This window comes from Anomaloglossus baeobatrachus, chromosome 11 (genome assembly GCF_048569485.1).
Source record: "Anomaloglossus baeobatrachus isolate aAnoBae1 chromosome 11, aAnoBae1.hap1, whole genome shotgun sequence".
NCBI classification, from domain to species: Eukaryota; Metazoa; Chordata; class Amphibia; order Anura; family Aromobatidae; genus Anomaloglossus; species Anomaloglossus baeobatrachus.
The window spans coordinates 188,510,608-188,538,413 of NC_134363.1; the positions used below are offsets into that span (position 1 = coordinate 188,510,608).

Here is a 27,806-nt window from a genome sequence, read left to right on the forward strand (position 1 = left end):
TCACTGTGTACATACATTACTGATCCTGAGTTACCCCCTGTATTATACTCCAGAGCTGCACTCACTATTCTGCTGGTGCAGTCACTGTGTACATACATTACATTACTAATCCTGAGTTACCTCCTGTATTATACTCCAGAGCTGCACTCACTATTCTGCTGGTGCAGTCACTGTGTACATACATTACTGATCCTGAGTCACCACCTGTATTATACTCCAGAGCTGCACTCACTATTCTGCTGGTGCAGTCACTGTGTACATACATTACATTACTGATCCTGAGTTACCTCCTGTATTATACTCCAGAGCTGCACTCACTATTCTGCTGGTGCAGTCACTGTGTACATACATTACTGATCCTGAGTTACCTCCTGTGTTATACTCCAGAGCTGCACTCACTATTCTGCTGGTGCAGTCACTGTGTACATACATTACTGATCCTGAGTTACCCCCTGTATTATACTCCAGAGCTGCACTCACTATTCTGCTGGTGCAGTCACTGTGTACATACATTACTGATCCTGAGTTACCCCCTGTATTATACTCCAGAGCTGCACTCATTATTCTGCTGGTGCAGTCACTGTGTACATACATTACATTACTGATCCTGAGTTACCTCCTGTATCATACTCCAGAGCTGCACTCACTATTCTGCTGGCGCAGTCACTGTGTACATACATTACATTACTGATCCTGAGTTACCTCCTGTATTATACTCCAGAGCTGCACTCACTATTCTGCTGGTGCAGTCACTGTGTACATACATTACTGATCCTGAGTTACCTCCAGTATTATACTCCAGAGCTGCACTCACTATTCTGCTGGTGTCCCTTTGTACATACATTACATTACTGATCCTGAGTTACCCCCTGTATTATACTCCAGAGCTGCACTCACTATTCTGCTGGTGCAGTCACTGTGTACATACATTACATTACTGATCCTGAGTTACCTCCTGTATTATACTCCAGAGCTGCACTCAGTATTCTGCTGGTGGAGTAACTGGGGACGGATGTTGCATTCTTTGTGCGTTCTTATGGCAGTGCCACCAACCTTTTGCAGATAATGTGCGGCGTTCATTAACCTCTTCTTGAATTTGGAGCTGTCACTTCATTGACTCTTGGACCTCGAGGTCCTTTTTGCAGACGCCTCCGGGGTCTTCATTTTATACCTTTATTTTCTTCAGATTCCATTTAACGAAAAAATATTCTCAAATTTTATTTATTTATTTTTTTAAAGCAAATAAATAACGCTGTGCCGTGGAAGGCGGCGGTATCAGATGGTGCGGGGGCGGCAAATAATATCCACCGCCCAAAATAATAAATTACTAAATCAAATATGCAGCAGAGATGAAGAAGAGGAGAGCGAGGCCGGATATTCCTCCTGAAGCCCGAGGACGCCTCGTTATAATGTCTGGTCGCTGAATACACCGGGGACCGGAGATCGGGCCCTTGGAGCTCGGGGCCCGGGCAATAGCAATGGAAACCTTTGTGTCATGGGTGTAATGGTGAGGACTGGATAAGACTGTGCACAGGCCACAGATAACGGCCGCAGACATATTGTGTCCACGTGATTCTATAATATAAACCTGTGTCATCTATTTTCTAATATTTGGGTGAAATTTGGACTTTTCATTCATCCAGAGCAGAATTCCAGAAAAATAGGGAGAAATGAAGGCAAGTGATGGCAGCTCCTCCCTCCCCCAACTAATTAGGGATATGAAGATCTGAGGTCGTGGATTGTATTAATCACCTACGCAGGTTATCGATGCAACAATTTTTTTTTAGAATAATCCTTATGCTCCTCCAGAGGACGGATATCAACAATAGTCCTTAGGATGGGTCCTCAAATCCAAAAGACGGATATCATGACCGCAGCTCCAATCTCTATAGTCCATCAATGGGCACCAGGACCTGGCTGCAGCAACAGATCCTCGCCCCTCCACCTCCCAGCACCCACTCACTGACCAAACATGTGGCTTATTTTTCGCCCTCTCCTGGGATAAACCCCCTGGATGGGCAGAGGTGCTCATCACACACACACCTCGTTAGATATTTTTCATGTAATTGCAAGTATGAAGGAGGGCAGTCTTCAGGATTGTGTATCAGGGAGGCCCCCTGCAGAAGGGAACAATAGATACACAACCCCCTCACTAGACGCAGGACAATGAATTCTACTGCCTTATTATGCTAGAGTCCATCAAGGCCAACTAGGATACACACATTTACAACCCCTTCCCCTTTCAAATTGTGTACCTTATACCGAGCAAGCAATCTCTAATAAAACACAACAATAAGATTGACATAACTGTGGCTTATTTTTCTCGCTCTTCTGGGATCAAACCCCTGGATGGGCAGAAGTGCTCAACACACCCACCTCATTAGACATTTTTTCATGCAACTCCAAGTATGAAGGAAGGCACTCTCCAGACAGTCTTCAGGATTGTGTATCAGGGAATAATAAATACAGAAACCCCAGCAGACACAGAACAATGAATCCTACTGCCTGATTATAGTTGAGTCCATGGAGACCAACTAGGATACACACATTTACAACCCCTTCCCCCTTCAAATTGTGTACCTTATACTGAGCACGCAATCTCTAATAAAATGCAACAATAAGATTGACGTAACTGTGGCTTATTTTTCTCGCTCTTCTGGGTTCAACCCCCTGGATCGGCAGAAATGTTCATCACACCCACCTTCTTAGACATTTTTCATGTAACTCCAAGTATGAAGGAGGACAGTCTCCAGACAGTCTTCAGGATTGTGTATCAGGGAAGCCCCCTGCAGAGGGGAACAATAGATATACAACTCCACAATAGACCCGAGACAATGAATCCTACTGCCTGATTATAGTAGAGTCCATATAGGCCAACTAGGATGTACACATTTATAACCCCTTCCCCCTTCAAATTGTGTACCTTAAACTGAGAAAGCAATCTCTAATAAAACAGAACAATAAGGTTGACATAACCAGTGCGCTGTGCTGTAAAAAGTGCACATCCCTTAGAGCTGTATGTCCATTGATCAAATAGTCTTTAGTCTACAGCCAGCTCCTCACAGGGGACATTATATATGTATATGATACTTAATATATAGCATCCCCAGTGTACACAAGTAAATGCCCCCCATTCCTTAATAATAAATACTCAGGATGTAATTAGCTGTAGCTGCGATTGCCTGCAAGGAATATTCAGAAATCCATTTTCAGCAGATCTGCTCCCGTTATGTAACCATCATCCATATCTCACATGTGGTTTGTAAAAGACGAATTCTCGGATATAAATATCTTGTGTGGGTTTCTTGTCGACTTTAATTCCCTGATTATCTGGGGACTCTACTGTCGCAAAAAGACCCAAACCCTATAGCAATCTGTCAGAAATATGTTTCTCGGTATAATTAGATACATTTCATCTCACCCCGAAACAATATATGCCAAATGAGAGAACGTTACATTATATTCAGTGTAATATTGTATCTAGCGCAATAATGTGTCCAATGTTACATTGTATCCAGCGTAATACTGTATCCATAATAACACTGTGTTTATAGCAACAACATACACAAGGTTTCATTGTATCCAGTGGGTTTAAGTTTCTGCTTGCAGAGAGCACAAAGTGAGTGTAGGGAGACTTATAAGCCATGAACTGCTCCCTTGGAAATCTGCATATGTAAATAGCCTCTTCAGACAGGAAAATAATAGGAACTCTTGCACCACCACCAATTCTAAAAATTCTGTATTGACTCTAAAGGGCCAGGACCTGGAATAAGAAACTAAATCGGAAAATCCATTTACAATTGCAGGTTTCAGACATTTGCACCTCATCAGTGTAAAGCACTGGTTGGCTGGGTGAGAGCATTGCAAGGTCTATAAGTCTCCCTACACTGACTTGCTGCTCTCCACAGGGAAAAACACTAGCCCTTTTCCCCCTGTCAACGGCCTCTCACCCCGCCCATTAGTTCTCCTGTTTTGCACTGATGAGAAGCAAAACCCTGAAACAAGCATCTGCAAAAGGAGATGTTGGCTAGGGTTCTTATCTTAAGTCATGTGCCGACACCATTTTAAAGGGTCAATATTGACTTTTAGGATTGCTACTTCCAATAGGTGGCGCTATCCCTGTCACTTTCCTATATGAAGAGTCCTTTGCATATTGTACTTTGTGTTACTATCTGATGACCCTAATAATTAATTATTAATAATTATAATCAATGGCAACAAAAATGCGACACTTTAATGTCTCCAATAACTGGGTATTCTGAGTGCATTATGGTTCAGGCACTCTGCTGGCAGTAATATCTGGGTTCTCTGATAGCTCTAATTTGGCACACTGGTGGCACTAAAATTTGGACACTATCATGTGAGAAATGAAAATCCAGAAGATATCTCTTTGATTTCCAGAGAGAGGAGATATCCACCCACACATTAAACATGGGATTAATGATAACTGGGGAAGAGAGAGGGAGAGCTGACACTTCAAGCTCCATTGAAGTGAGACCTCCTGGTGTGGACAGGTAATTGCTATCCAGGAGATGTACAAGTTCAGACACGAGGTCTGGAGTCTGTATAAACAGGGATTGCAAAGCATCAAATGTGTCACCTCTGCAGTCAGCGCTGCTAAATTTCAAAACATTGTACTAGACTATTGGGCACTTGTGTTCAGTGAGGAATATTGTTTTTTGAATCGATCTGAAATTTATGGGAGACACGTTTTTGACATCGTGATCCCAAGGGGAAGACCATGCATATTTTTTCAGAATTGTGAGGACTGCCTATGAGCTCTAAATTAATATCGGGCAGATGGATGACAATATGTATATCATATTTCCTATCTATGGAAAGGTAAAATCATGATAGGGAATATAGTGTTCAAATCTTCCGCCTGGAACCTCTAGGGGGTGAAGATACACTGAAAGTTGGAAATCTTTTAATTTTCTAGAGACTGAAGCCACATCCCATGTGCAGCACTTTTATAAGTCACCAGAGGGGAGATATGTGGGTATAACTTGTATAGGAAATGCCATATTATGATCATTCAATGCCAGGAAAATACATTGCTGCATAGGGTTGCTCCACATTTCCATGGAGTAAATGCCTCCATAAATCTGAGCCATTTCAGTGACATAGGGTTAGTACTTTTCTCTCTTTTATTTTATATAACTGTATATACTGTATTGTTTTGTTTCCTTTGTAATATCTTTTGTATATTTTTATAAATACTGCCTACTTTTCAGATTACCCATATAAAATTGAATCGCTTTAATCCACTTGCTCTATAATTCACATCCCTGAAGCCATACTCTACCTGTAAAGGGTGTCCAGTCAATCTGTTTAAACGATTGGTGGTGGCAGATAGTTTTTCTTAGGTTATTGCAGAGCTTGGCAGTGACTATTGTCATGCCTTCATAGAAATGCATATAATTATTTTATTATGCCAAGTAATAAGATTACATTTAGTAATTGACATTGATACTGTCCACTTGTCCAGTGATATCCAACAGCGCCATCTGTTGACAATGTTGTCTTACTGCAGTTAGTTTAATGTTTCACTGGTTACTGTGCAATGAAAATTGTCCTACCAAGGCTTATGTAGTTACCCATCAGACCTTGCATAGGCTCTGCCCCTTCTTCTTCTTCAGCAGCCATTTCAGTTACATGAACACACACATTCTGCATGCTGAATATCTCTCCAGATCTCTGCTCCTTATGTTTGCCTCTACATAGCACAGTCGGTGAGTTATGATCCCCTGGTTAGGGCTCATCAAAATTATAATGTAGTTGGTCTGTTCTGCAAGTATTATCCTGTCATTAGCTAATATGTATTCGCCATGTAGTGCATTTACCCTGCATGTCCTGTATCAAATGGAATGCTATGTAACTCAGATATGTTGTATGTTGTACTTAGTATTTTCATTTATTTCTTGTAGTTTTACACTGATCTCATTAATAAAAGTTGTAAAGGACCCCCAGCGTCCGAGTCAATGCATTGATGGGAAAGAGTTAAGCTGTCTGTCAACTCGTCTTCCAACGCACAGATTGAGGGTGCCAGAACAGTAAAACGACTGCTATTAACGGGGTTGAAGCATAGACGCCGACTTCTATCAGAGAGCAGTCAAGCCGCATACAGACACCATGTCAGATAGAGGATCTGAAGTTTATGTAACACGCTCCCATGTAAGCTCGTCAGCTTCAAGGAAGTCTGTGAGCAGCGCTGCAATTGCCACCGCCAGGGCGAAGGCGGAAGCCGCCAAAGTGAGAGCTGCCTTTGCTGAACAAGAGTTGAAATTAAAGACAGAAAAAGCACGTCTAGAAGCCGACCTTGCAAAACTTGCTGTAGACACAGAAGCAGCAGCAGCAGAAGCTGAAGTACAGGCTTTAGAAGAAGCAGCACGCAGCGACAGTAAAAGTTTCAGGTTAAGGCTCGGACCCGAACTCAGTCATCGGGATATCTCACAACGCACTTCAGACTACGTACTAAAGCATACCGCATCAGACGACCATCTACATTCAGCTCCAAGAGAGAGACTTAATCCTGCCATTCAGCCATCAACCTTCATTCAACAAACATCCCATGTTAAGCATGAAGGTAATTCCGTCCACCTAACACCATCAGTGTCACCTGCACCCAAGTTTGTAGATTCCTATTACACAGCGAACCGTCCCAAAATGGAGGACCCCGATGGTGACTATCATGGCGACAACGTATTTGATGGCAACAATAACTCACTGGGACCTCATCATAGCAACATGTATCAGGACCACCCTCTCAGAAATCAAGAGCTACCAGATTTCCTCAAGTTCTTCGCACGCCGTGAGTTACTCACCAAAGGTCTTTTAAAGTTTAACGACCGTCCTGAAAGTTACAGAGCGTGGAGAGCTTCCTTCAGAAACGCCACGGCCGGCCTGGACATCTCTGCCAATGAAGAGATCGATCTCTTGGTCAAGTGGCTAGGAAACGAATCAGTAGAACATGCAAAACGCATCAGGGATATCAGCATCAACCACCCGAGCAAAGGTTTGTGCCTGTTATGGGAGAGACTTGATGAGTGCTATGGCTCTTCAGAGAGGATAGAAGAATCCCTCTTCAAAAGGTTGGAGGACTTTCCCAAGATCTCTAATAAGAGCTTTCACATGCTAAGAGAATTGAGCGACCTCTTGGTAGAACTCCAAGTCGCCAAGTTTGAAGGAGACCTGCCAGGCCTCGCGTCCCTAGATGCAGCCAGAGGTATTAAACCCATAGTGAATAAGTTGCCTTACAGTCTGCAAGAGAAATGGTTGAACCGGGGTTCAGATTACAAACAACGTCACAACGTGCCGTTTCCTCCATTCCATGTCTTCGTAGATTTTGTGCGCCAGCAAGCCAAGATCAGGAATGATCCCAGCTTTGACCTTTCCACCGCAGATCCCATCAACCCACGAACAGGTAAGCCTGCTCCAGTACGCAACCCTCGAGGCTCACCTATCACTGTACACAAAACTAATGTGTCTGCTACAGATTCATCACGCAAGACCCACAGTACAACAGAACCTGAAGGGTCACTAACAATTGACCCAGACAAAGAGTGCCCCCTACACAAAAGGCCTCACCCACTGCAACAGTGCAGGAGTTTTAGAGGAAAATCTCTTAAAGACCGTAGAATCTTCCTCAGAGAAAACAACATATGTTACAGATGTTGTGCATCCACATCTCACTTAGCTAGAGACTGCAATGCCAGTATCACTTGTTCGGAGTGTAACAGTCAAGAGCACAGCACAGCTCTACACCCAGAACCAGCCCCACAGAATTCCACGCACATCGACCGACTTACAGAGCACGGCGGGGAGGAGACAGACAGTACACCTCCTGAAGTGTCACCCCAGTGCACTCAAGTTTGTGGAGAAGGTTTCACTAACAAATCCTGTTCAAAGATCTGTCTGGTTACAGTTTACCCTATGGGCTACAGAGAAAAAGCGGTTAAACTCTATGCTATACTCGACGACCAGAGTAATAGATCACTCGCCAGCTCAGCTTTCTTTGACATCTTTGGAATCAAGGGACTTAGCTGCTCCTACTCACTGAAAACATGTACAGGAGTGAGTGAAGAATCTGGCAGGAGGGCAACAGGTTATCAAATTGAATCCCTAGATGGGAAGACATCCTTACCCCTTCCTACATTAATCGAGTGCAATGCCATCCCGAACAATAGAGAAGAGATACCCACTCCAGAAGCGGCACTACACCATCCCCATTTGAGAAACATAGCGCATCTCATTCCTGCACTTAATTCTCAAGCCAAGTTGGTCCTTTTGCTGGGGAGAGACATCATCAGAGTTCACAAGGTGAGGAAACAGATAAACGGTCCTCATAACTCGCCCTACGCTCAGAAGCTAGATCTAGGATGGGTAGTTATAGGGGACGTCTGCCTCGGAAAAGTTCCCAAGCCGAACAACATCCAATCTCTCTACACGAACACATTGGAGAGTGGCCGTCCATCCTTTTTCCTACCCTGCCCCAACAAATTCCTAGTGAAGGAGAATCTCACCAATTCGGCACACTTAAATGGTGGGAAAGACAGATACGCCATGGATGAATTGTGCGACGGAGACAAAGATCATCTAGGGTGCGCTGTCTTTCAAAAGACCAAAGAAGATTATAAACTAGCCCATTCCATTGAAGATGAGACCTTCCTAGAGATAATGGATCAAGGATTTCACAAGGATGAAAACGACAGCTGGGTGGCTCCACTACCATTCAAGCCACAAAGACCCTGTCTTCCTAACAACAAAGAGATGGCACTAAAGCGCCTTACCTACTTAAAGCCAAGTTTCTCAAAGAAGCCAGAAATGGAGGTACATTTCTTTGCTTTCATGGACAAAATATTCAAAATACCAACCGACCAAAATCCTGCAGACCATGCGACCAGAGCGGTATCGGCACCACGCCTCAAAGACACTAACTGGCTAGTCGGACCTGCATTTCTGTATCAACCAGTACCCACTGCTCACGAGACACATACACATGAACTCTTCGAACCCGAATCAGATGTAGAGCTACAGCCTCAAGTTTCCACACTTAGCACAACGATCACCAACAGGCACCTTGATTCCAGCCGCTTCCTCAGATTCTCTACCTGGAGATCGGCCTACAGAGCCTTGACTTGCCTGATACATGTCATTAGATCCTTTAAAAACAGACAATCGAGACCAGCTCCATGCAAAGGCTGGCATCGTTGTCATAAAGCTTACACAGTGGAAGAGCTCACGCAAGCCAAACACGCAATCATCTGTTGTGTACAGCATGAAGCTTATACCCAGACTCTAGAGTCCCTCCGGAACCACAGAAGTGTCCCAAAAGATAGTCCCCTTAAAAAACTGGACCCGTTTGTGGATACTCAAGGACTGCTGAGAGTCGGGGGACGAATTTCAAATGCAAAGCTTGAAAATGACGAGTGTACTCCAATCATTGTTCCTCACGGCCATGTTGCTTTCCTGCTGGTTGAGCATTATCACGCACAGGTTAGACATCAAGGGCGCTTGATAACTGAAGGAGCCCTACGGGAAGCGGGTTTCTGGATAACAGGAGTTAAGCGACTTGTGAGTAGAGTCATCTTCAAATGTATCATCTGCAGGAAACTCCGTGGTTCTTGTCAATCCCAAAAAATGGCAGACCTACCAGCAGACTGTTTGAGTACCGAACCTCCTTTTACTAACGTGGGCCTCGATGTGTCTGGTCCCTGGTCAGTTGTCACACGTCAGACTAGAGGAGGACATGCAAACAGCAAGCGCTGGGCCGTCTTGTTCACATGTTTGAGTATTAGAGCCGTACAAATAGAAGTCATTGAGACAATGGACACATCTAGCTTCATAAATGCCTTCAGACGATTCATTTCTCTCAGAGGACATGTAAAGCATATACGCTCTGACAGAGGATCTAACTTTGTAGGAGCATGTGGTGAACTAAAGATTCCCTCAAATCTGGACATTAACCAAGTAGAAAGACGTCTTTCAGAACTAGGTTGTACGTGGACCTTTAACCCACCGCACTCATCTCATATGGGAGGTGTGTGGGAGCGCATGATCGGCATCGCTCGCAGAATCCTCGATTCCATCTTTCTGCAACTTGGTCCTTCGAAGCTCACTCATGAGACTCTAACAACCTTCATGGCCGAGGTAGTAGCTATAATGAACGCCAGACCACTGGTTCCCATATCCAATGACCCTGATGACCTATCTCTGCTCACCCCTTCAACTCTCCTCACCCAGAAGTTTAATGTGAGTATGCCGACTTCTGGAGAGTTTACTACAAAAGACTTGTACAAATCTCAATGGAAAAGAGTTCAAATGTTAGCAGACCTTTTCTGGACTAAGTGGAGAAAACAATATCTCTCTACATTACAGACAAGAGACAAATGGCAAGATAGTAGACCCAACATGAAACCTGGGAATGTCGTCCTAGTGAAGAACACTCAGTCTAAAAGGAACGAGTGGCCTCTAGGATTGGTAACCAAGGTCTTCCCAAGTCAAGACGGACAGGTCAGGAAAGTGGAAATCAAGATTCCCAAGCAAAGTGGAAAGCTGTTTCTTAGACCTGTATCTGAACTTATTCTATTGCTCTAGTTTAAGTTTGTGGCATTCCCCCGGATGCCAGACGGGGAGTGTCATGCCTTCATAGAAATGCATATAATTATTTTATTATGCCAAGTAATAAGATTACATTTAGTAATTGACATTGATACTGTCCACTTGTCCAGTGATATCCAACAGCGCCATCTGTTGACAATGTTGTCTTACTGCAGTTAGTTTAATGTTTCACTGGTTACTGTGCAATGAAAATTGTCCTACCAAGGCTTATGTAGTTACCCATCAGACCTTGCATAGGCTCTGCCCCTTCTTCTTCTTCAGCAGCCATTTCAGTTACATGAACACACACATTCTGCATGCTGAATATCTCTCCAGATCTCTGCTCCTTATGTTTGCCTCTACATAGCACAGTCGGTGAGTTATGATCCCCTGGTTAGGGCTCATCAAAATTATAATGTAGTTGGTCTGTTCTGCAAGTATTATCCTGTCATTAGCTAATATGTATTCGCCATGTAGTGCATTTACCCTGCATGTCCTGTATCAAATGGAATGCTATGTAACTCAGATATGTTGTATGTTGTACTTAGTATTTTCATTTATTTCTTGTAGTTTTACACTGATCTCATTAATAAAAGTTGTAAAGGACCCCCAGCGTCCGAGTCAATGCATTGATGGGAAAGAGTTAAGCTGTCTGTCAACTCGTCTTCCAACGCACAGATTGAGGGTGCCAGAACAACTATACCGAGGTGTAAATATATATATATATATATATATATATATATATATATATATATATATATATATATATATATATATTCCATGCTTTGGAATCGGTTGTTTATATACTATATCCTCACTGTATAAACTTAGTAAAGGAAATAGCCGCGTCCTCATCCATTAATCGTCGGTCAATTTTGTAATTATCCTGACAATTGGGGGCAGCAGAGTGCTGTTCTTGACAAATTGGTGGCAGCTGTGGGATATCTACGAGACCCCCGGTCCCCCCCAGCTATCCATACATGACACATGCAGATGGCATTTTTGATGCTTCAGGAATTAATTATCAGAGCACTCTTAGGAAGTTTGGGTCCTGGACTTCTAACAATGTATGTACGGTCTGTGCATTATATGTATCTAGAAGGGGGCGCTAACAAATTTCTCACGTATATGGTCGGTATGCCGAGGCGAATCTGTAGGAGAAAGTTGTATTTGTTACAATAGTTTGCCCGATGGTGGAGCACAACAATGCTGCCACTTCAGTCTCCTGGATGTTTAATTCTTTTTTTATAAAATTAATAATTAACTTGTAGCAGCTGAATCAGAAGTGCTCAGTACCAGGTAACAGCAAACGGAGGGTGCGGCCACCAAAACCCGATAAAGGGGAGAACAAACAAAATCTCCAGATAAGATCGCCAAACATCACGTGAGGCTGGAAATCAAATTCATGGCCGTGTGGTGCGATCATGTCCACCAGTGCCCTGAGCCCCACAATGACAGATAAAGGGGTGTACTCAGACCCCATCGCTGTACCTTTTATTATTACATATTATCCTCGTCATCTGCTCTTATAGTTCTGTACATTATGTAAAGTTGTATAAATCCTTAGTTAGGATGACCACAGACGATAGATGACTCTCATCATTTATAAACAAGCCAATCATTATTCGTTTACTAGCCTATTCAGCACAGTCACAACAAATTAGATCCTTCTAGGTGCATAGTGCTTTATGTTCGCGCAGCACATGTCCTGTTTACATGCTATGATGTGTGGATAGTGATGGTTTTTATGCAAAAGAGCAGTTTGCTCATTCATAGGGGGATTGTGGGTCGTTTCGATGGGCTGATAGTCCAGAAGGAGCTCAGTTAGGAGCATTTGTTTCCTGATTATTCATCTGTCCTAATGAGTCTTTACTTTGTATGCTGACCCCCAGGACCACTTCTCCTGACCACTCATGTCTGATACTCCAGCACCTGAAAGTAAGTCAGGTAACTGTCTGTGATAAGATGCATCATTTCTACAATGCACCTTCCAGAATCACAAGAAACACAAGAACAACAAGAAACACAAGAAACACAAGAAACACAAGAGACACAAGAAACACAAGAAACACAAGAACAACAAGAGACACAAGAGACACAAGAACAAAAAGAAACACAAGAAACACAAGAGACACAAGAAACACAAGAACAACAAGAAACACAAGAAATATAAGAACAAAAAGAAACACAAGAGCAACAAGAAACACAAGAAATACAAGAACAACAAGAAACACAAGAACAACAAGAAACACAAGAACAACAAGAAACACAAGAACAACAAGAAACACAAGAAATACAAGAACAACAAGAAACACAAGAACAACAAGAAACACAAGAACAACAAGAAACACAAGAACAAAAAGAGACACAAGAAACACAAGAGACACAAACACAAGAAACACAAGAGACACAAGAAACACAAGAGACACAAACACAAGAACAACAAGAAACACAAGAACAACAAGAAACATAAGAACAAAAAGAAACACAAGAGACACAAACACAAGAAACACAAGAGACACAAGAAACACAAGAGACACAAACACAAGAAACACAAGAACAACAAGAAACACAAGAACAACAAGAAACTCAAGAACAACAAGAAACACAAGAACAAAAAGAAAGACAAGAAACACAAGAGACACAAACACAAGAAACACAAGAGACACAAGAAACACAAACACAAGAAACACAAGAACAACAAGAAACACAAGAAACACAAGAACAACAAGAAACACAAGACCAACAAGAAATACAAGAACAACAAGAAACACAAGAACAACAAAAAACACAAGAACAACAAGAAACACAAGAAACACAAGAGACACAAACACAAGAACAACAAGAAACACAAGAAATACAAGAACAACAAGAAACACAAGAGCAACAAGAAACACAAGAACAATAAGAAACACAAGAAAAACAAGAAACACAAGAAAAACAAGAAACACAAGAAACACAAGAGACACAAACACAAGAACAACAAGAAACACAAGAACAACAAGAAACACAAGAGCAACAAGAAACACAAGAGCAACAAGAAACACAAGAAAAACAAGAAACACAAGAGACACAAACACAAGAACAACAAGAAACAAAAGAAACACAAGAACAACAAGAACAACAAGAAACACAAGAACAACAAGAAACACAAAAACAACAAGAAACACAAGAACAAAAAGAAACACAAGAAACACAAGAGACACAAACACAAGAAACACAAGAACAACAAGAAACACAAGAACAACAAGAAACACAAGAGACACAAGAAACACAAGACCCACAAGAAACACAAGACCCACAAGAAACACAAGACCAACAAGAAACACAAGAAACACAAGAACAACAAGAAACACAAGACCAACAAGAAACACAAGAGCAACAAGAAACACAAGAAACACAAGACCAACAAGAAATACAAGAAACACAAGAACAACAAGAAACACAAGAACAAAAAGAAACACAAGAAACACAAGAGACACAAACACAAGAACAACAAGAAACACAAGAGCAACAAGAAACACAAGAGCAACAAGAAACACAAGAGCAACAAGAAACACAAGAGCAACAAGAAACACAAGAACAACAAGAAACACAAGAACAACAAGAAACACAAGAACAACAAGAAACACAAGAACAACAAGAAACACAAGAACAACAAGAAACACAAGAAAAACAAGAAACACAAGAAACACAAGAAAAATAAGAAACACAAGAACAACAAGAAATAGAAGAACAACAAGAAACACAAGAACAACAAGAAACACAAGAAACACAAGAGACACAAACACAAGAACAACAAGAAACACAAGAAACACAAGAACAACAAGAACAACAAGAAACACAAGAACAACAAGAAACACAAGAACAACAAGTAACACAAAAACAACAAGAAACACAAAAACAACAAGAAACACAAGAACAAAAAGAAACACAAGAAACACAAGAGACACAAACACAAGAAACACAAGAACAACAAGAAACACAAGAGACACAAGAAACACAAGACCAACAAGAAACACAAGACCAACAAGAAACACAAGAACAACAAGAACAACAAGAAACACAAGACAAACAAGAAACACAAGACCAACAAGAAATACAAGAACAACAAGAAACACAAGAGCAACAAGAAACACAAGAGCAACAAGAAACACAAGAGCAACAAGAAACACAATAACAACAAGAAACACAAGAGCAACAAGAAACACAATAACAACAAGAACAACAAGAAACACAAGAAAAACAAGAAACACAAGGAAAACAAGAAACACAAGAAAAACAAGAAACACAAAAAACACAAGAACAACAAGAAACACAAGAAAAACAAGAAACACAAGAAAAACAAGAAACACAAGAAACACAAGAGACACAAACACAAGAACAACAAGAAACACAAGAGACACAAACACAAGAACAACAAGAAACACAAGAGACACAAACAAAAGAACAACAAGAAACACAAGAACAACAAGAAACACGAGAAACACAAGAGACACAAACACAAGAAACACAAGAGACACAAGAAACACAAGAAACACCAGCGTTACATGTTATCTCCAGGAGCAAAACTACTCAGCAATTAACCACATGCAAAACCAGATGAGACAGAAACACAGCGCACGGGAATGTTTTGTCATATGTTACCATACATACAATAGTAATGATAGAGGGGGCGGAAAGAGACAGCCTGGGGTATCCCCTCGTTATATGCGTGTGCGGGGGAAGGTAAAGGAACAAAGCAGGGTCTACTGACACAGACCTTAAAGGGCAACTCCGCACATTACTGACATGAGCACAATTAGAATCACATGGTAAAAAAATAATAAATATTTAGGTTTTTGTAAATTGACCTTTGTAATTATTGGCATCCCTCTGATAATTCACTAAATTCTAGAATATTGTCCTATAACTACTATAATACTGCCCCTAAGTACAAGAATATAACTACTATAATACTGCCCCTATGTACAAGAATATCACTACTATAATACTGCCCCCTATGTACAAGAATATAACTACTATAATACTGCCCCTATGTACAAGAATATAACTACTATAATACTGCCCCTATGTACAAGAATATAACTACTATAATACTGCTCCTATGTACAAGAATATAACTGCTATAATACTGCTCCCTATGTACAAGAATATAACTACTATAATACTGCTCCTCTATACAAGAATATCACTACTATAATACTGCCCCCTATGTACAAGAATATAACTACTATAATACTGCCCCTATGTACAAGAATATCACTACTATAATACTGCCCCCTATGTACAAGAATATAACTACTATAATACTGCCCCTATGTACAAGAATATAACTACTATAATACTGCCCCTATGTACAAGAATATAACTGCTATAATACTGCTCCCTATGTACAAGAATATAACTACTATAATACTGCTCCTCTATACAAGAATATCACTACTATAATACTGCCCCCTATATACAAGAATATAACTACTATAATACTGCCCCTATGTACAAGAATATCACTACTATAATACTGCCCCCTATGTACAAGAATATAACTACTATAATACTGCCCCTATGTACAAGAATATAACTACTATAATACTGCTCCTATATACAAGAATATAACTACTATAATACTGCCCTTATGTTCAAGAATATAACTACTATAATACTGCCCCCTATGTACAAGAATATAACTACTATAATACTGCCCCCTATGTACAATAATATAACTACTATAATACTGCTCCTATATACAAGAATATAGCTACTATAATACTGTCCCTATGTACAAGAATATAACTACTATAATACTGCTCCTATGTAGAAGAATATAACTACTATAATACTGCTCCTATGTACAAGAATATAACTACTATAATACTGCCCCTATATACAAGAATATAACTACTATAATACTGCCCCCTATGTACAATAATATAACTACTATAATACTGCCCCTATGTACAAGAATATAGCTACTATAATACTGTCCCTATGTACAAGAATATAACTACTATAATACTGCCCCTATGTAGAAGAATATAACTACTATAATACTGCCCCTATGTAGAAGAATATAACTACTATAATACTGCCCCTATATACAAGAATATAACTACTATAATACTGCTCCTATGTACAAGAATATAACTACTATAATACTGCTCCTATGTACAAGAATATAACTACTATAATACTGCACCCTATGTACAAGAATATAACTACTATAATACTGCACCCAAGCTGTGAGGTTGTGTTGAGCAGTTCTCCTGATGTCTGGAGCAAGCCCAGGGCGGGGCCCCCCTGGGCGGGGAAGCTCCCCAGGCAAGGCCCAGGCTTCCCGGCCTACACTGGGACACGGCTCCCAGGCCTCTTCCATTGGGAATACCACCCCCAGAGTCGCTGTGAGACCTGTGACTGTAGCACAAAGCTCCAACAAGAAAGGAGAAGATAAAGAATCTGTGTGTCATGTTTTGGGAGGAAAACCAACTCCAAGTGCAGCAAAGAAGCCAGAAGTGTGTAAAGAAAAGCAGCAAAGTGTGAAGTCTAAAGGCCACTTTACACACAGAGATAAATCTTTGGCAGATCTGTGGTTGCAGTGAAATCATGGACATATTGTTCCATTTGTACACAGCCACAAACCTGGCACTGATTGTCCACAATTTCACTGCAACCACAGATCTGCCGCAGATTTATCTGTGTGTGTAAAGTGGCCTTTAGGTTATGTGCCCATGCTAGAATGTCCCTGCGGATTTTTTTGCCTGAAAATCCGCGACTTTCGCGGCAAATCCGCACCCGCGGATTTGCCGCGAATTTACCGCGGATTTACCGCGGATTTGCCGCGGATTTTGATGCGGATTTCATTTTTTTTTTTTCCCCCATTCAAAACCAAAAATCCGGACCAAATCTGCACCAAACAATTGACATGCTGCAGATTTTTCCGGATCAAAATCCGCGGCAAATCCGCAGCGGAAAAATCCGCAGCATGGGCACAGCATTTCCAAAATGCCATTGAAATGGCTTGGAAGTGCTGCTGCTGCAGATTTTCGGCAAATCCGCGGCAAAATCCGCGCAAAATACGCAGCGTGGGCACATAGCCTTATAATTCCTGCAGAGAAGCCCCAGTCAGTGCACAGCTCCAGCCACAGCTCAGCCTCCATCACCATCAGGTGTGCAGCTCAGCTCTCCGGCCCACAGACCGAGGACATCTTGGGAGAAACAGACCCTGCAAGAAACTCTCCAGCAGCAGCATGTGGTGTCCGGCATGGCGAGCTCAGGCCGCACCAGGTCGCAGTCCAGTGCCATGAAATCCTCTGTAGTGGAGGCCTCTGCAAGCCTGTGTTCAAGGTCCCTGCACCTGTGGCCAAGCCTGAAGCTGTGGAGACGGGGCGTGCGCCCGAGCTGCAGCTGGCAGAGGACATACCCGGACTGGTAAGGAAGATGGGTGAGTTGCAGGAGCAGAAACGTATGCTGCAAAGTGAAATAGACTGTATGTACCACCTGAAGACCAGTCACCCTGATAACAATGCCACGTATGACATGAGACCGAATACGCTGGGTGTGGAGCTGGCCGGGGTGGTACAAGACATGGACTGTTGTTTGGAGGCGATGGGGCCCCTGAAGACCAGTCACCCTGATAACAATGCCACGTATGACATGAGGCTGAATGCGCTGGGTGTGGAGCTGGCAGGCGTGGTACAAGACATGGACTGTTGTGTGGAGGCGATGGGGCCCCTGAAGACCAGTCACCCTGATAACAATGCCACGTATGACATGAGGCTGAATACGCTGGGTGTGGAGCTGGCCGGCGTGGTACAAGACATGGACTGTTGTGTGGAGGTGATGGGGCCCCTGAAGACCAGTCACCCTGATAACAATGCCACGTATGACATGAGGCTGAATACGCTGGGTGTGGAGCTGGCCGGCGTGGTACAAGACATGGACTGTTGTGTGGAGGTGATGGGGCCCCTGAAGACCAGTCACCCTGATAACAATGCCACGTATGACATGAGACCGAATACGCTGGGTGTGGAGCTGGCCGGGGTGGTACAAGACATGGACTGTTGTTTGGAGGCGATGGGGCCCCTGAAGACCAGTCACCCTGATAACAATGCCACGTATGACATGAGGCTGAATGCGCTGGGTGTGGAGCTGGCAGGCGTGGTACAAGACATGGACTGTTGTGTGGAGGCGATGGGGCCCCTGAAGACCAGTCACCCTGATAACAATGCCACGTATGACATGAGGCTGAATGCGCTGGGTGTGGAGCTGGCAGGCGTGGTACAAGACATGGACTGTTGTCTGGAGGCGATGGGGCCCCTGAAGACCAGTCACCCTGACAACAATGCCACGTATGACATGAGGCTGAATGCGCTGGGTGTGGAGATGGCCGGTGTGGTACAAGACATGGACTGTTGTGTGGAGGCGATGGGGCCCCTGAAGACCAGTCACCCTGATAACAATGCCACGTATGACATGAGGCTGAATACGCTGGGTGTGGAGCTGGCCGGTGTGGTACAAGACATGGACTGTTGTCTGGAGGCGATGGGGCCCCTGAAGGAGACCTACGTGAATCGGGAGCGGTTTGCCGCCTATTCACAAGACTGTGCTGTGGAGACCAGGACCCCCCACATAAAGTCAGAGACTGTTCAGGACGAGACCCCCCAGCAGCAGGCACGGCCGGTGGTACAGGTGGCACGCTTCTGCTTCCAGGAGGGAGCACCACTGCAGCAGCAGGGACAGCCTGTAGAGTCTGAACAGGAGCATACGCCTCAGACTCCAGCAGAGGCACCACAAGTCTCAGCATGCTCCTCTCAGGAGCAGGACAGTATGTGTGAGACTGATTGTGCTGATGAGGCCGGTGCACAGCCTGGGGATAGTGTCGTTGTGCCTGTGGGGTCGGGGGCTGGAGGGGATTCACAATCTGTGATGGACGTTGCACTGTCTGACAATGATGCTGCTCATGTTAATGTACATGATATATGTGACTATCCCCCTTTACCATCTGATCCACAAGGTGTGACAGCCCCCTCTGCTGCAGATCCTCTCCCTGTCAGTCAGCCCAGTGTGACCCAGCGGGTGCCCCCCAGGAACGCCTGGAGCCGCGGAGCCCCATCCTTCACCTCTAGTGCCAGGTATTCCGGCCAGACGTTTAAACGTATAAATGTGGTGCGTTTTAAGTACATGGGTGCCAAGGAGGATCTGCCGCAGCGCAGATATGTGGTGAGGGAGCTGCTGTGCCGCCAGATGGGGTTTGTGGTACATGAGATCCTGGCGGTTTCTAATCTGCAGGACAGGCAGGGCTATGAGGTCAGTTTCAAGCTCGTTGGTAATCTGGACAGATTCTGGGCCAATCACCCCAAGTTCAGGGACACGGAGGGCTGGAATAAGTTCTTGTTGGTTCCCATTTCCAGGCCAGATACTGTTACAGTAAATGTCACCTTCTGGAATGAGGCCGTTCCCCCACAGGACATCGAGGTGTGGCTCCAGAGACATTGTGACCTTGTCTCAGGACTCACCAAGGTCAGAGATGAGGACGGTATCTGGACAATGGGGTGGAAGGTACAGGTGAAGCTGAGGCAATATACTAATATCACTGCCCACCTGCCCAACTCCTTCTTCATTGGGAGGGAGAAGGGGAGATGTTACTACCCCGGGCAACCCCGAAAATTTTTCAAGCGTGGTGGAAAGGGTCATCTGGCCAATGCCTGTACTGTGGTGAAGTGCAGCCTGTGTGGGGAAATTGGCCATGTTGCTGCAGACTGTCGGGATGTCCGGTGCAACCTCTGTGGTAAGATGGGCCATCCTCACAGGGACTGTCCAGACGCCTGGCACAACATCTGCAGAGAGTTACCGGATGAGGATGTGATGGCAGGGGCTGAGGCTCAGGAGGTAGTTGAGCTGGTGGCAGAGGCTCAGGAGGAGGATGTAATGTCAGGAGAGATACCGACTAACTCAGATGCCCACCAGGAGTCCACCGATGTGACACCGGAGCAGCAGGGTACAAAGAGGAACATGGAGGTTGTCCCTCAGGTCCAGCAGCCTCACGTAGGCCCCTCTTCTGTATCACTCTTTGTATCTGAGAACTGGAGTGTTAAGCACAATAAGAGGAAGAAAAAAAATGCGTCCTCTCATAAACCTGAGGCAGAATATGACTCTGGTCAGAGTGCTAGCAAGAAGGTCCAGGGTTCTGCTGAAGTGATGGTCGTGTCCGGCAGGTATGGGGTGTTATCAGAGTCTAATGATGAGGACTATGACAACGAGTTGAGGAAAATTGATGCTGAATGTGACAGGGACGTAGAGGACCATCCCCCGCCGAAAAGGAAGCCCTTATCTGTAGACCCTCAGGTAGAGACTGACATGGACACCAGTGGTGGACAGAACATCTTTGATTCATGATGATGGCTGTTACTCTGCTCCTTTTATACTGTGTTGTGATGGCCGGGTTCTCATTAACAATAACCTCGAGTAATGTGAATAGTATTAAGGTGAGGAGGACGAGACATACGGTATATGAACATCTCAGATACCTGGGCACTCATGTCATCTTCCTGCAGGAGACGCGACTGACATCTCTGGGGCTTATGAGGGAGGCTGAGAGGGAATGGCGGTCCGGTCCATCATTCTGGTCACTGGCTGTGGAGCCTTACGCCGGGGTCGCTGTCCTGTTTAGCACCAATGACGTGACTGTACATAGGATGACGGAGGTGGTCATGGGGAGGTGTCTGGTTCTGGAAGTCACTATCCATGGTAGGCGACTCCGGCTTATTAACATCTATGGGCCACAGACGGTGACTGACAGGATCCAGCTTTATAATGACGTCAAGCCTTACCTCTTCACTTCTCTTCCAGTGGTGATGGCAGGGGACTTTAATGCGATACTGACATCCGGTGACAGTTCCTCAGGCAGGACAGTGACCAGGGATGGTAAGGTCCTACAGAACATCATAACACAGGCAGGACTGACTGACACTTTCACACGGGGAGGTCGGCAGCCTAAGTTCACATATTCTTGTTCCAACAGAAGCAGTAGGATAGATTTTGTGTTTGTGAGTCCTACTGAGGCTGTCGGCGCCCTGAGTGAGAAGGTCGTCCCTTACTCTGATCACCTCGCTTTGGGCTTGTGCCTAGGGGTCTCTATCCGTCCGGACATTGGTAGAGGGTTGTGGAGGCTTAATTCCAGTCTCCTGGATGATGTTTATGTCCAGAGTCGTATCCACTCCCTTATGGAGCTTCATCTAGACAGGACTGACTTCTATGACAACGTGACCGACTGGTGGGAGGACGTCAAGGAGGATATCAGATCCCTCTTACAGAGACTGTCAGTTAATAAAGGGAGGAATAAATACAGCCAGTACCTAAGGGTACCTTCACACTTTAGCGATGCAGCAGCGATCCCACCAGCGATCTGACATGGTCAGGATCGCTGCTGCATCGCTACATGGTCGCTGGTGAGCTGTCAAACAGGCAGATTTCACCAGCGACCAGTGACCAGCCCCCAGCCAGCAGCGACGTGCAAGCGACGCTGCACTTGCACGGAGCCGGCGTCTGGAAGCTGCGGACACTGGTAACTAAGGTAAACATCGGGTATGGTTACCCGATGTTTACCTTAGTTACCAGCTCACACCGCTTAACTTAGCGTGTGCAGGGAGCAGGAGCCGGCACTGGCAGCGTGAGAGCTGCGGAGGCTGGTAACGAAGGTAAATATCGGGTAACCACCTTGGTTACCCGATGTTTACCTTGGTTACAGCTTACCGCAGGCTGTCAGACGCCGGCTCCTGCTCCCTGCACATTCAGGATTGTTGCTCTCTCGCTGTCACACACAGCGATGTGTGCTTATCAGCGGGAGAGCAACAATAAAAGAACGAACCAGGGCTGTGTGTAACGAGCAGCGATCTCACAGCAGGGGCCAGATCCAGTGTCACACACAGCGAGATCGCTAATGAGGTCACAAAAACTGTGACTCAGCAGCGATCTCAGTAGCGATCTCGCTGTGTGTGAAGTAACCCTAAGGCTATGTGCGCACGTTGCGTACAGTCACTGCATAAATTTCTGCAGCGATCTGAAGAGCACATGTGCGCTTTAAATCGCTGCAGAAATGTCCGTAGTGAGCGCCGATTCCATGCGCTCTGCCTGCAGCTCCTCCCATAGACAGAGCAGGAGCTGCCGGCAAAGTGCAGGAAGGAAGTGACATGTCACTTCTTAGAACGCAGCGCTTCGGCAGTAGCCGAAGCGCTGCGCTCTAAAACGCCACGTGCGCACGGCTCCTGCACAATCTCCATAGACTGTGCAGGGGACGCAGGACGCATGCAGTTACGCTGCGCTACAAAGCGCAGCGTAACTGCATGAATTTACGCAACGTGTGCACATAGCCTAAGACTGCGTAAAGAATTGGAGTCATTGTATTCGGCGGGTGGGGATGACAGAGTAAGGATTAACCGGCTGAAATCTGAGATAAGGCAGTATCAGTACAGTAGGTACACCTCCCTGGTTCTTGAACGAGATTATGGGTCCTTGGGGGCCCCTGATCCGTTTGAGAATTGCAGGGAGAGGGTGGCCAAGAAAATGGTCACAGGTCTCACTGATTCCCAGGGTGTATTGCAGGATTCACGGGAGGGTATCCTGGGGGTGGTGAGATCTTACTATGCTGACTTGTTTCAGAGGAAGGTTTTGGATAGAGATAAGATGGCTCAATTCTTGGAGGCAACTCCAGTGCCTGATACTTTATGATCTGGACCTTTCTCCGTTGACAGTGGCATTGACGGTGGAGGAAGTTAAGGAGGCTATTGATAAATTATGTCTGAAGAAGGCACCAGGTCCGGATGGTATTACAGCAGAGTTTTATAAGAAATTTAGAGACCTCCTGGCTCCAATCCTTGTGGATGTGTATAGCAATTGCCTAGAAACTCACCTGATGCCTCCATCCATGAGAGTCTCCTCGTTAGTTCTGCTGTCTAAAGGTAAAGAGCCGGGCGACATCAAGAACTGGAGGCCGATTGCCCTCTTGAATGTGGACAGGAAGATTCTGGCAAAGATCCTCTTTTCTAGATTAGTCTGTTTGTCTCCGGCACTGTTGGCAGGCTCTCAGTTTGGCACAGTAAAAGGGCAGAACATCTCTGGAGCAGTCATCTCGATACGGGAGATGTTCGAGAGATGTAAAGCTCAGCGGTGTGGGAGATATGTTGTGAGTCTGGACCAGGCTAAAGCCTTTGACAGGGTTGATCATGACTATCTGTGGGCGACTTTGTCAAAGTACGGTATTCCGGGAAAATTTGTGGATTGGCTGAAGACACTGTACAGAGAGGCGGTGAGCTTTCCTCTGATTAATGGTTGGCAGGGTGACACTTTTGGAGTTGAGGCAGGGGTGAGACAGGGCTGCCCATTGAGTCCACTCCTGTATGTTTTTGCCCTGGACCCGTTTCTGAGGTCACTGCAGGAGTGCGATTTTTCAGGGGGTGTCGGTCCCCCACTGCTTGCCTCTGAATGTTGTTGCCTATGCGGATGATGTGACGTTGGTGATCTCCAATCCTCGTGAGGTGCAGATGTTATCTGCGTCCATCAGAAGCTACTCAGAGGCCTCCGGGTCTCTGGTCAACCTTGAGAAGAGTCAAGTTCTGTGGACATTAGACACTGATCCCGGCTTTGATCTGCCGTAGTTTGCCAATGCCTCCACCCATATTAAGATCCTAGGGGTTAAATTCGGGAGGGATGATAATGCCAGGCTAAATTGGGAGGAGAAATTGGAAACCGGAAATGTGAAGGTTCAGCGATGGAAGAACTGGAGGCTGACCTACAGAGAAAGGGTCACTATGTTGAAGACTTACCTGGTCCCCGTGTTTTTGTATGTCTCTGTCATTTTCCCTTCGCCAGAGCCTTTCTCAGCGAGTCTCTTCAGCCTGTTCTTCCAGCTCTTGTGGGGGGTTTTCTTTGATTCCTTGTTTCTGAAGGTGAATTTTGGGAACATGGACTCATGTCCAGTAGCTCCCTGTGGGTGAATAGTATCAGGTACTGGATATTGCCTTTTGCAGAGTCTTGGGTGCGAGGCGGCAGTCTCAAGAGGAGGAGATGGACGGGTGACCACCTCCCCCAGTATCTCGACTATGGTCTGAAGTGGGGACTGGAGAGGTCTTACATTGCGACCAACACGAGAAGAGACCTGTATGCTCGGATATGTGGGACTTTCTTCCATTCTCCACTGGCCCTGAGGGACTGTCACGACCACCCTTCAGGACAGTCCCAGGTTCCTGAACGGGAGACGACTTCCTTCCAAACTGTTCGATATTACTTGGCTTTCGCTCCATAGTCGGCTCTTTGTCCGGGGGAATCTGAAGTTTCTGAGCGTCTCTGATCGGACCTGTCCCCTTGGTTGTCGGCAGGAGGAGACTATGGATCACTTTATATGTGATTGCTGGGGAGGAAGGAAAATCCGGGAGGAAGTGTCCGATCGTCTCCACATCCCCAGACTGCGGACCCTAAAGTATCCTGACATAGTGTACGTGTCCCCTCTAATGTCAGTAATATCGACAGAGAGACCATGTATATTATAATTAGTGTCATCAAATATTACCACTGGCACATGAGGACCCGGGTATCGCTGCACAATGAGCCGTGTGATCACACCGCTGCGGCCGATCAGGTTATGTCGGAGCTCCGGTGGATAAAAGCCATAGAAATTGGAAGGAGTCAGAGGAACGCCACATTATGGAGGAATGTGAGGTTCAGTTAGGAGATATTGTTGAGGTGAACTCTTAACCAGAGATCACTAGTTGCCTGCTGCCTGGCCAAATTGGTATGGACCAAGTGCATGCATAAAAGAATCCACACCAGACACAGTCGGATATGAAGTCTCTTCTTGGTCACAGTAAAGATGGCACCGAACAGAGCGAGTACAAGCATGCGTCCTCTGATATAGGCTAGGGGCGTACACAAGTTCAGGTACGCCCATTTAGTGGGATAGTTCATGGGCTAGCCAATGGGGAGATCTGTCTTGCTGTTGATGGGTGGGTCTGACTCCAGTGGATCAGTCCATGGTGATGGTGATGGGAGGGACGTCATCTGGTGGATCCATGCTGATGGTTTGGTCTGTGATGTCATCGGGGCCATCTTTGAGTTTCTCTGAAAATTGACTGGCTTATATATAGAGAATTGATTTAATTGAACACACGTCTCACAGTGCTCTATGTCCAGAGGTTAATCAAGTATTTCATCTTATGGCTCGCCTCAACAATATGATGTGGGGTTTTTTTGTTTTTTTTTTTTCTCTCCGCCAAGGGTGGACTTTTTCATTTATGTATGTATATAATGTGATTATTTAGTGCTTTTGTATTTGTGACTGCAGAATGCAGTGATTTGTGTTTTGTTGTTTGGGCAATTTTGTGTTTTTATAATTGTATTTGTTTTGTTTTTATAATAAAAATTGCCCCTTTGTACAAGAATATAACTACTATAATACTGCCCCTATATACAAGAATATAACTACTATAATACTGCCCCTATGTACAAGAATATAACTACTATAATACTGCCCCTATGTACAAGAATATAACTACTATAATACTGCCCCTAAGTACAAGAATATAACTACTATAATACTGCCCATATGTACAAGAATATAACTACTATAATACTGCTCCTATGTACAAGAATATAACTACTATAATACTGCCCCCTATATACAAGAATATAACTACTATAATACTGCTCCTATGTACAAGAATATAACTACTATAATACTGCCCCCTATATACAAGAATATAACTACTATAATACTGCCTGTATGTACAAGAATATAACTGCTATAATACTGTCCCGATGTACAAGAATATAACTACTATAATACTGCCCTTATATACAAGAATATAACTACTATAATACTGCCCCCTATGTACAAGAATATAACTACTATAATACTGCCTGTATGTACAAGAATATAACTACTATAATACTGCCCTTATATACAAGAATATAACTACTATAATACTGCCCCTATATACAAGAATATAACTACTATAATACTGCCCTTATATACAAGAATATAACTACTATAATACTGCCTGTATGTACAAGAATATAGCTACTATAATACTGTCCCTATGTACAAGAATATAACTACTATAATACTGCTCCTATATACAAGAATATAACTACTATAATACTGCCCCCTATATACAAGAATATAACTACTATAATACTGCTCCCTATATACAAGAATATAACTACTATAATACTGCCCCCTATATACAAGAATATAACTACTATAATACTGCTCCCTATGTACAAGAATATAGCTACTATAATACTGTCCCTATGTACAAGAATATAACTACTATAATACTGCCCCTATATACAAGAATATAACTACTATAATACTGCCCCTATATACAAGAATATAATTACTATAATACTGCCCCTATGTAAAGCATATAACCACTATACAGATGTTCCATACCAGCACTTGCTGTTTATTGTTACCGTATGATACTTTCTGGCTATATATCCGTATATATGCAGGGGTGTAACAAGTCTCAGTGCTGTAAACAGGTGCCAGTCTGTGTAAAGCTGATGGGTAAGGAGGTGGCGGTGTTACTTTAGGTCAGTTTTTGAGGTTTGCAGATTTTTTCATTTAACCCTTTGTTATTTTCCTGCACACCTTGTTGCGGATTCCTCCCAGCATAGTAGGAGGTAGATATGTTGGTTGTCGGCTGTGGTTGGGCCGGTCCAGTGACTCATACAGCGGTGGAGCAGATAACAGTTTCCAGTTGGCAGAGAGACGTCGGCACCAGGCGCCATGCACCGCAAATGGTCCCTGCTCATATTCATCGCCCTCGCCGCACATACAGGTACGGAGCTGAATAATAATAATCATTTTATTCATTTATATAGCGCTATTAATTCCACAGCGCTTTACATACCTCAGGAACACTGTCCCCATTGGGGCTCACAATCTAGAGTCTCTATCTGTATGTCTTTGGAGTGTGGGAGGAAACCGGAGAACCCGGAGGAAACCCACACAAACACGGGGAGAACATACAAACTCCTTGCAGATGGTGTCATTGGTGGGATTTGAACCCAGGACCCCAGTGCTGCAATACTGCAGTGCTAACCACTGAGCCACCACAAGACTGCAGTGCTAACCACTGAGCCACCACAAGACTGCAGTGCTAACCACTGAGCCACCACAAGACTGCAGTGCTAACCACTGAGCCACCACA

The 27,806-nt window shown here is 44.3% G+C and overlaps 2 protein-coding genes across 2 annotated transcripts in view; both read left to right on the forward strand.

Annotated features, from left to right (window-relative positions):
* The first annotated feature begins 5,417 nt into the window (after positions 1-5,417).
* Positions 5,418-11,083, forward strand: LOC142255984 (uncharacterized). Its single transcript, XM_075327455.1, has 2 exons — positions 5,418-5,732; positions 5,928-11,083. Exon 2 carries the CDS (start codon positions 6,133-6,135, stop codon positions 10,594-10,596), a length of 4,464 nt encoding a protein of 1,487 aa, XP_075183570.1. The 5' UTR covers positions 5,418-5,732; positions 5,928-6,132; the 3' UTR covers positions 10,597-11,083.
* A 16,257-nt stretch (positions 11,084-27,340) lies between these two features.
* VSIG2 (V-set and immunoglobulin domain containing 2) overlaps positions 27,341-27,806 on the forward strand; it is a 28,383-nt gene continuing 27,917 nt past the window's right edge. Inside the window, exon 1 of the mRNA XM_075327801.1 lies at positions 27,341-27,434. Within this exon, the coding sequence (XP_075183916.1) occupies positions 27,383-27,434 (52 nt within the window). The 5' untranslated portion in view covers positions 27,341-27,382. The remainder of the gene's footprint in view (positions 27,435-27,806) is intronic.

Bases quoted from the DNA above. Each gene is read 5' to 3' on its own strand.
- LOC142255984 (XM_075327455.1), top strand. From the start codon at position 6,133: ATGTCAGATAGAGGATCTGAAGTTTATGTAACACGCTCCCATGTAAGC.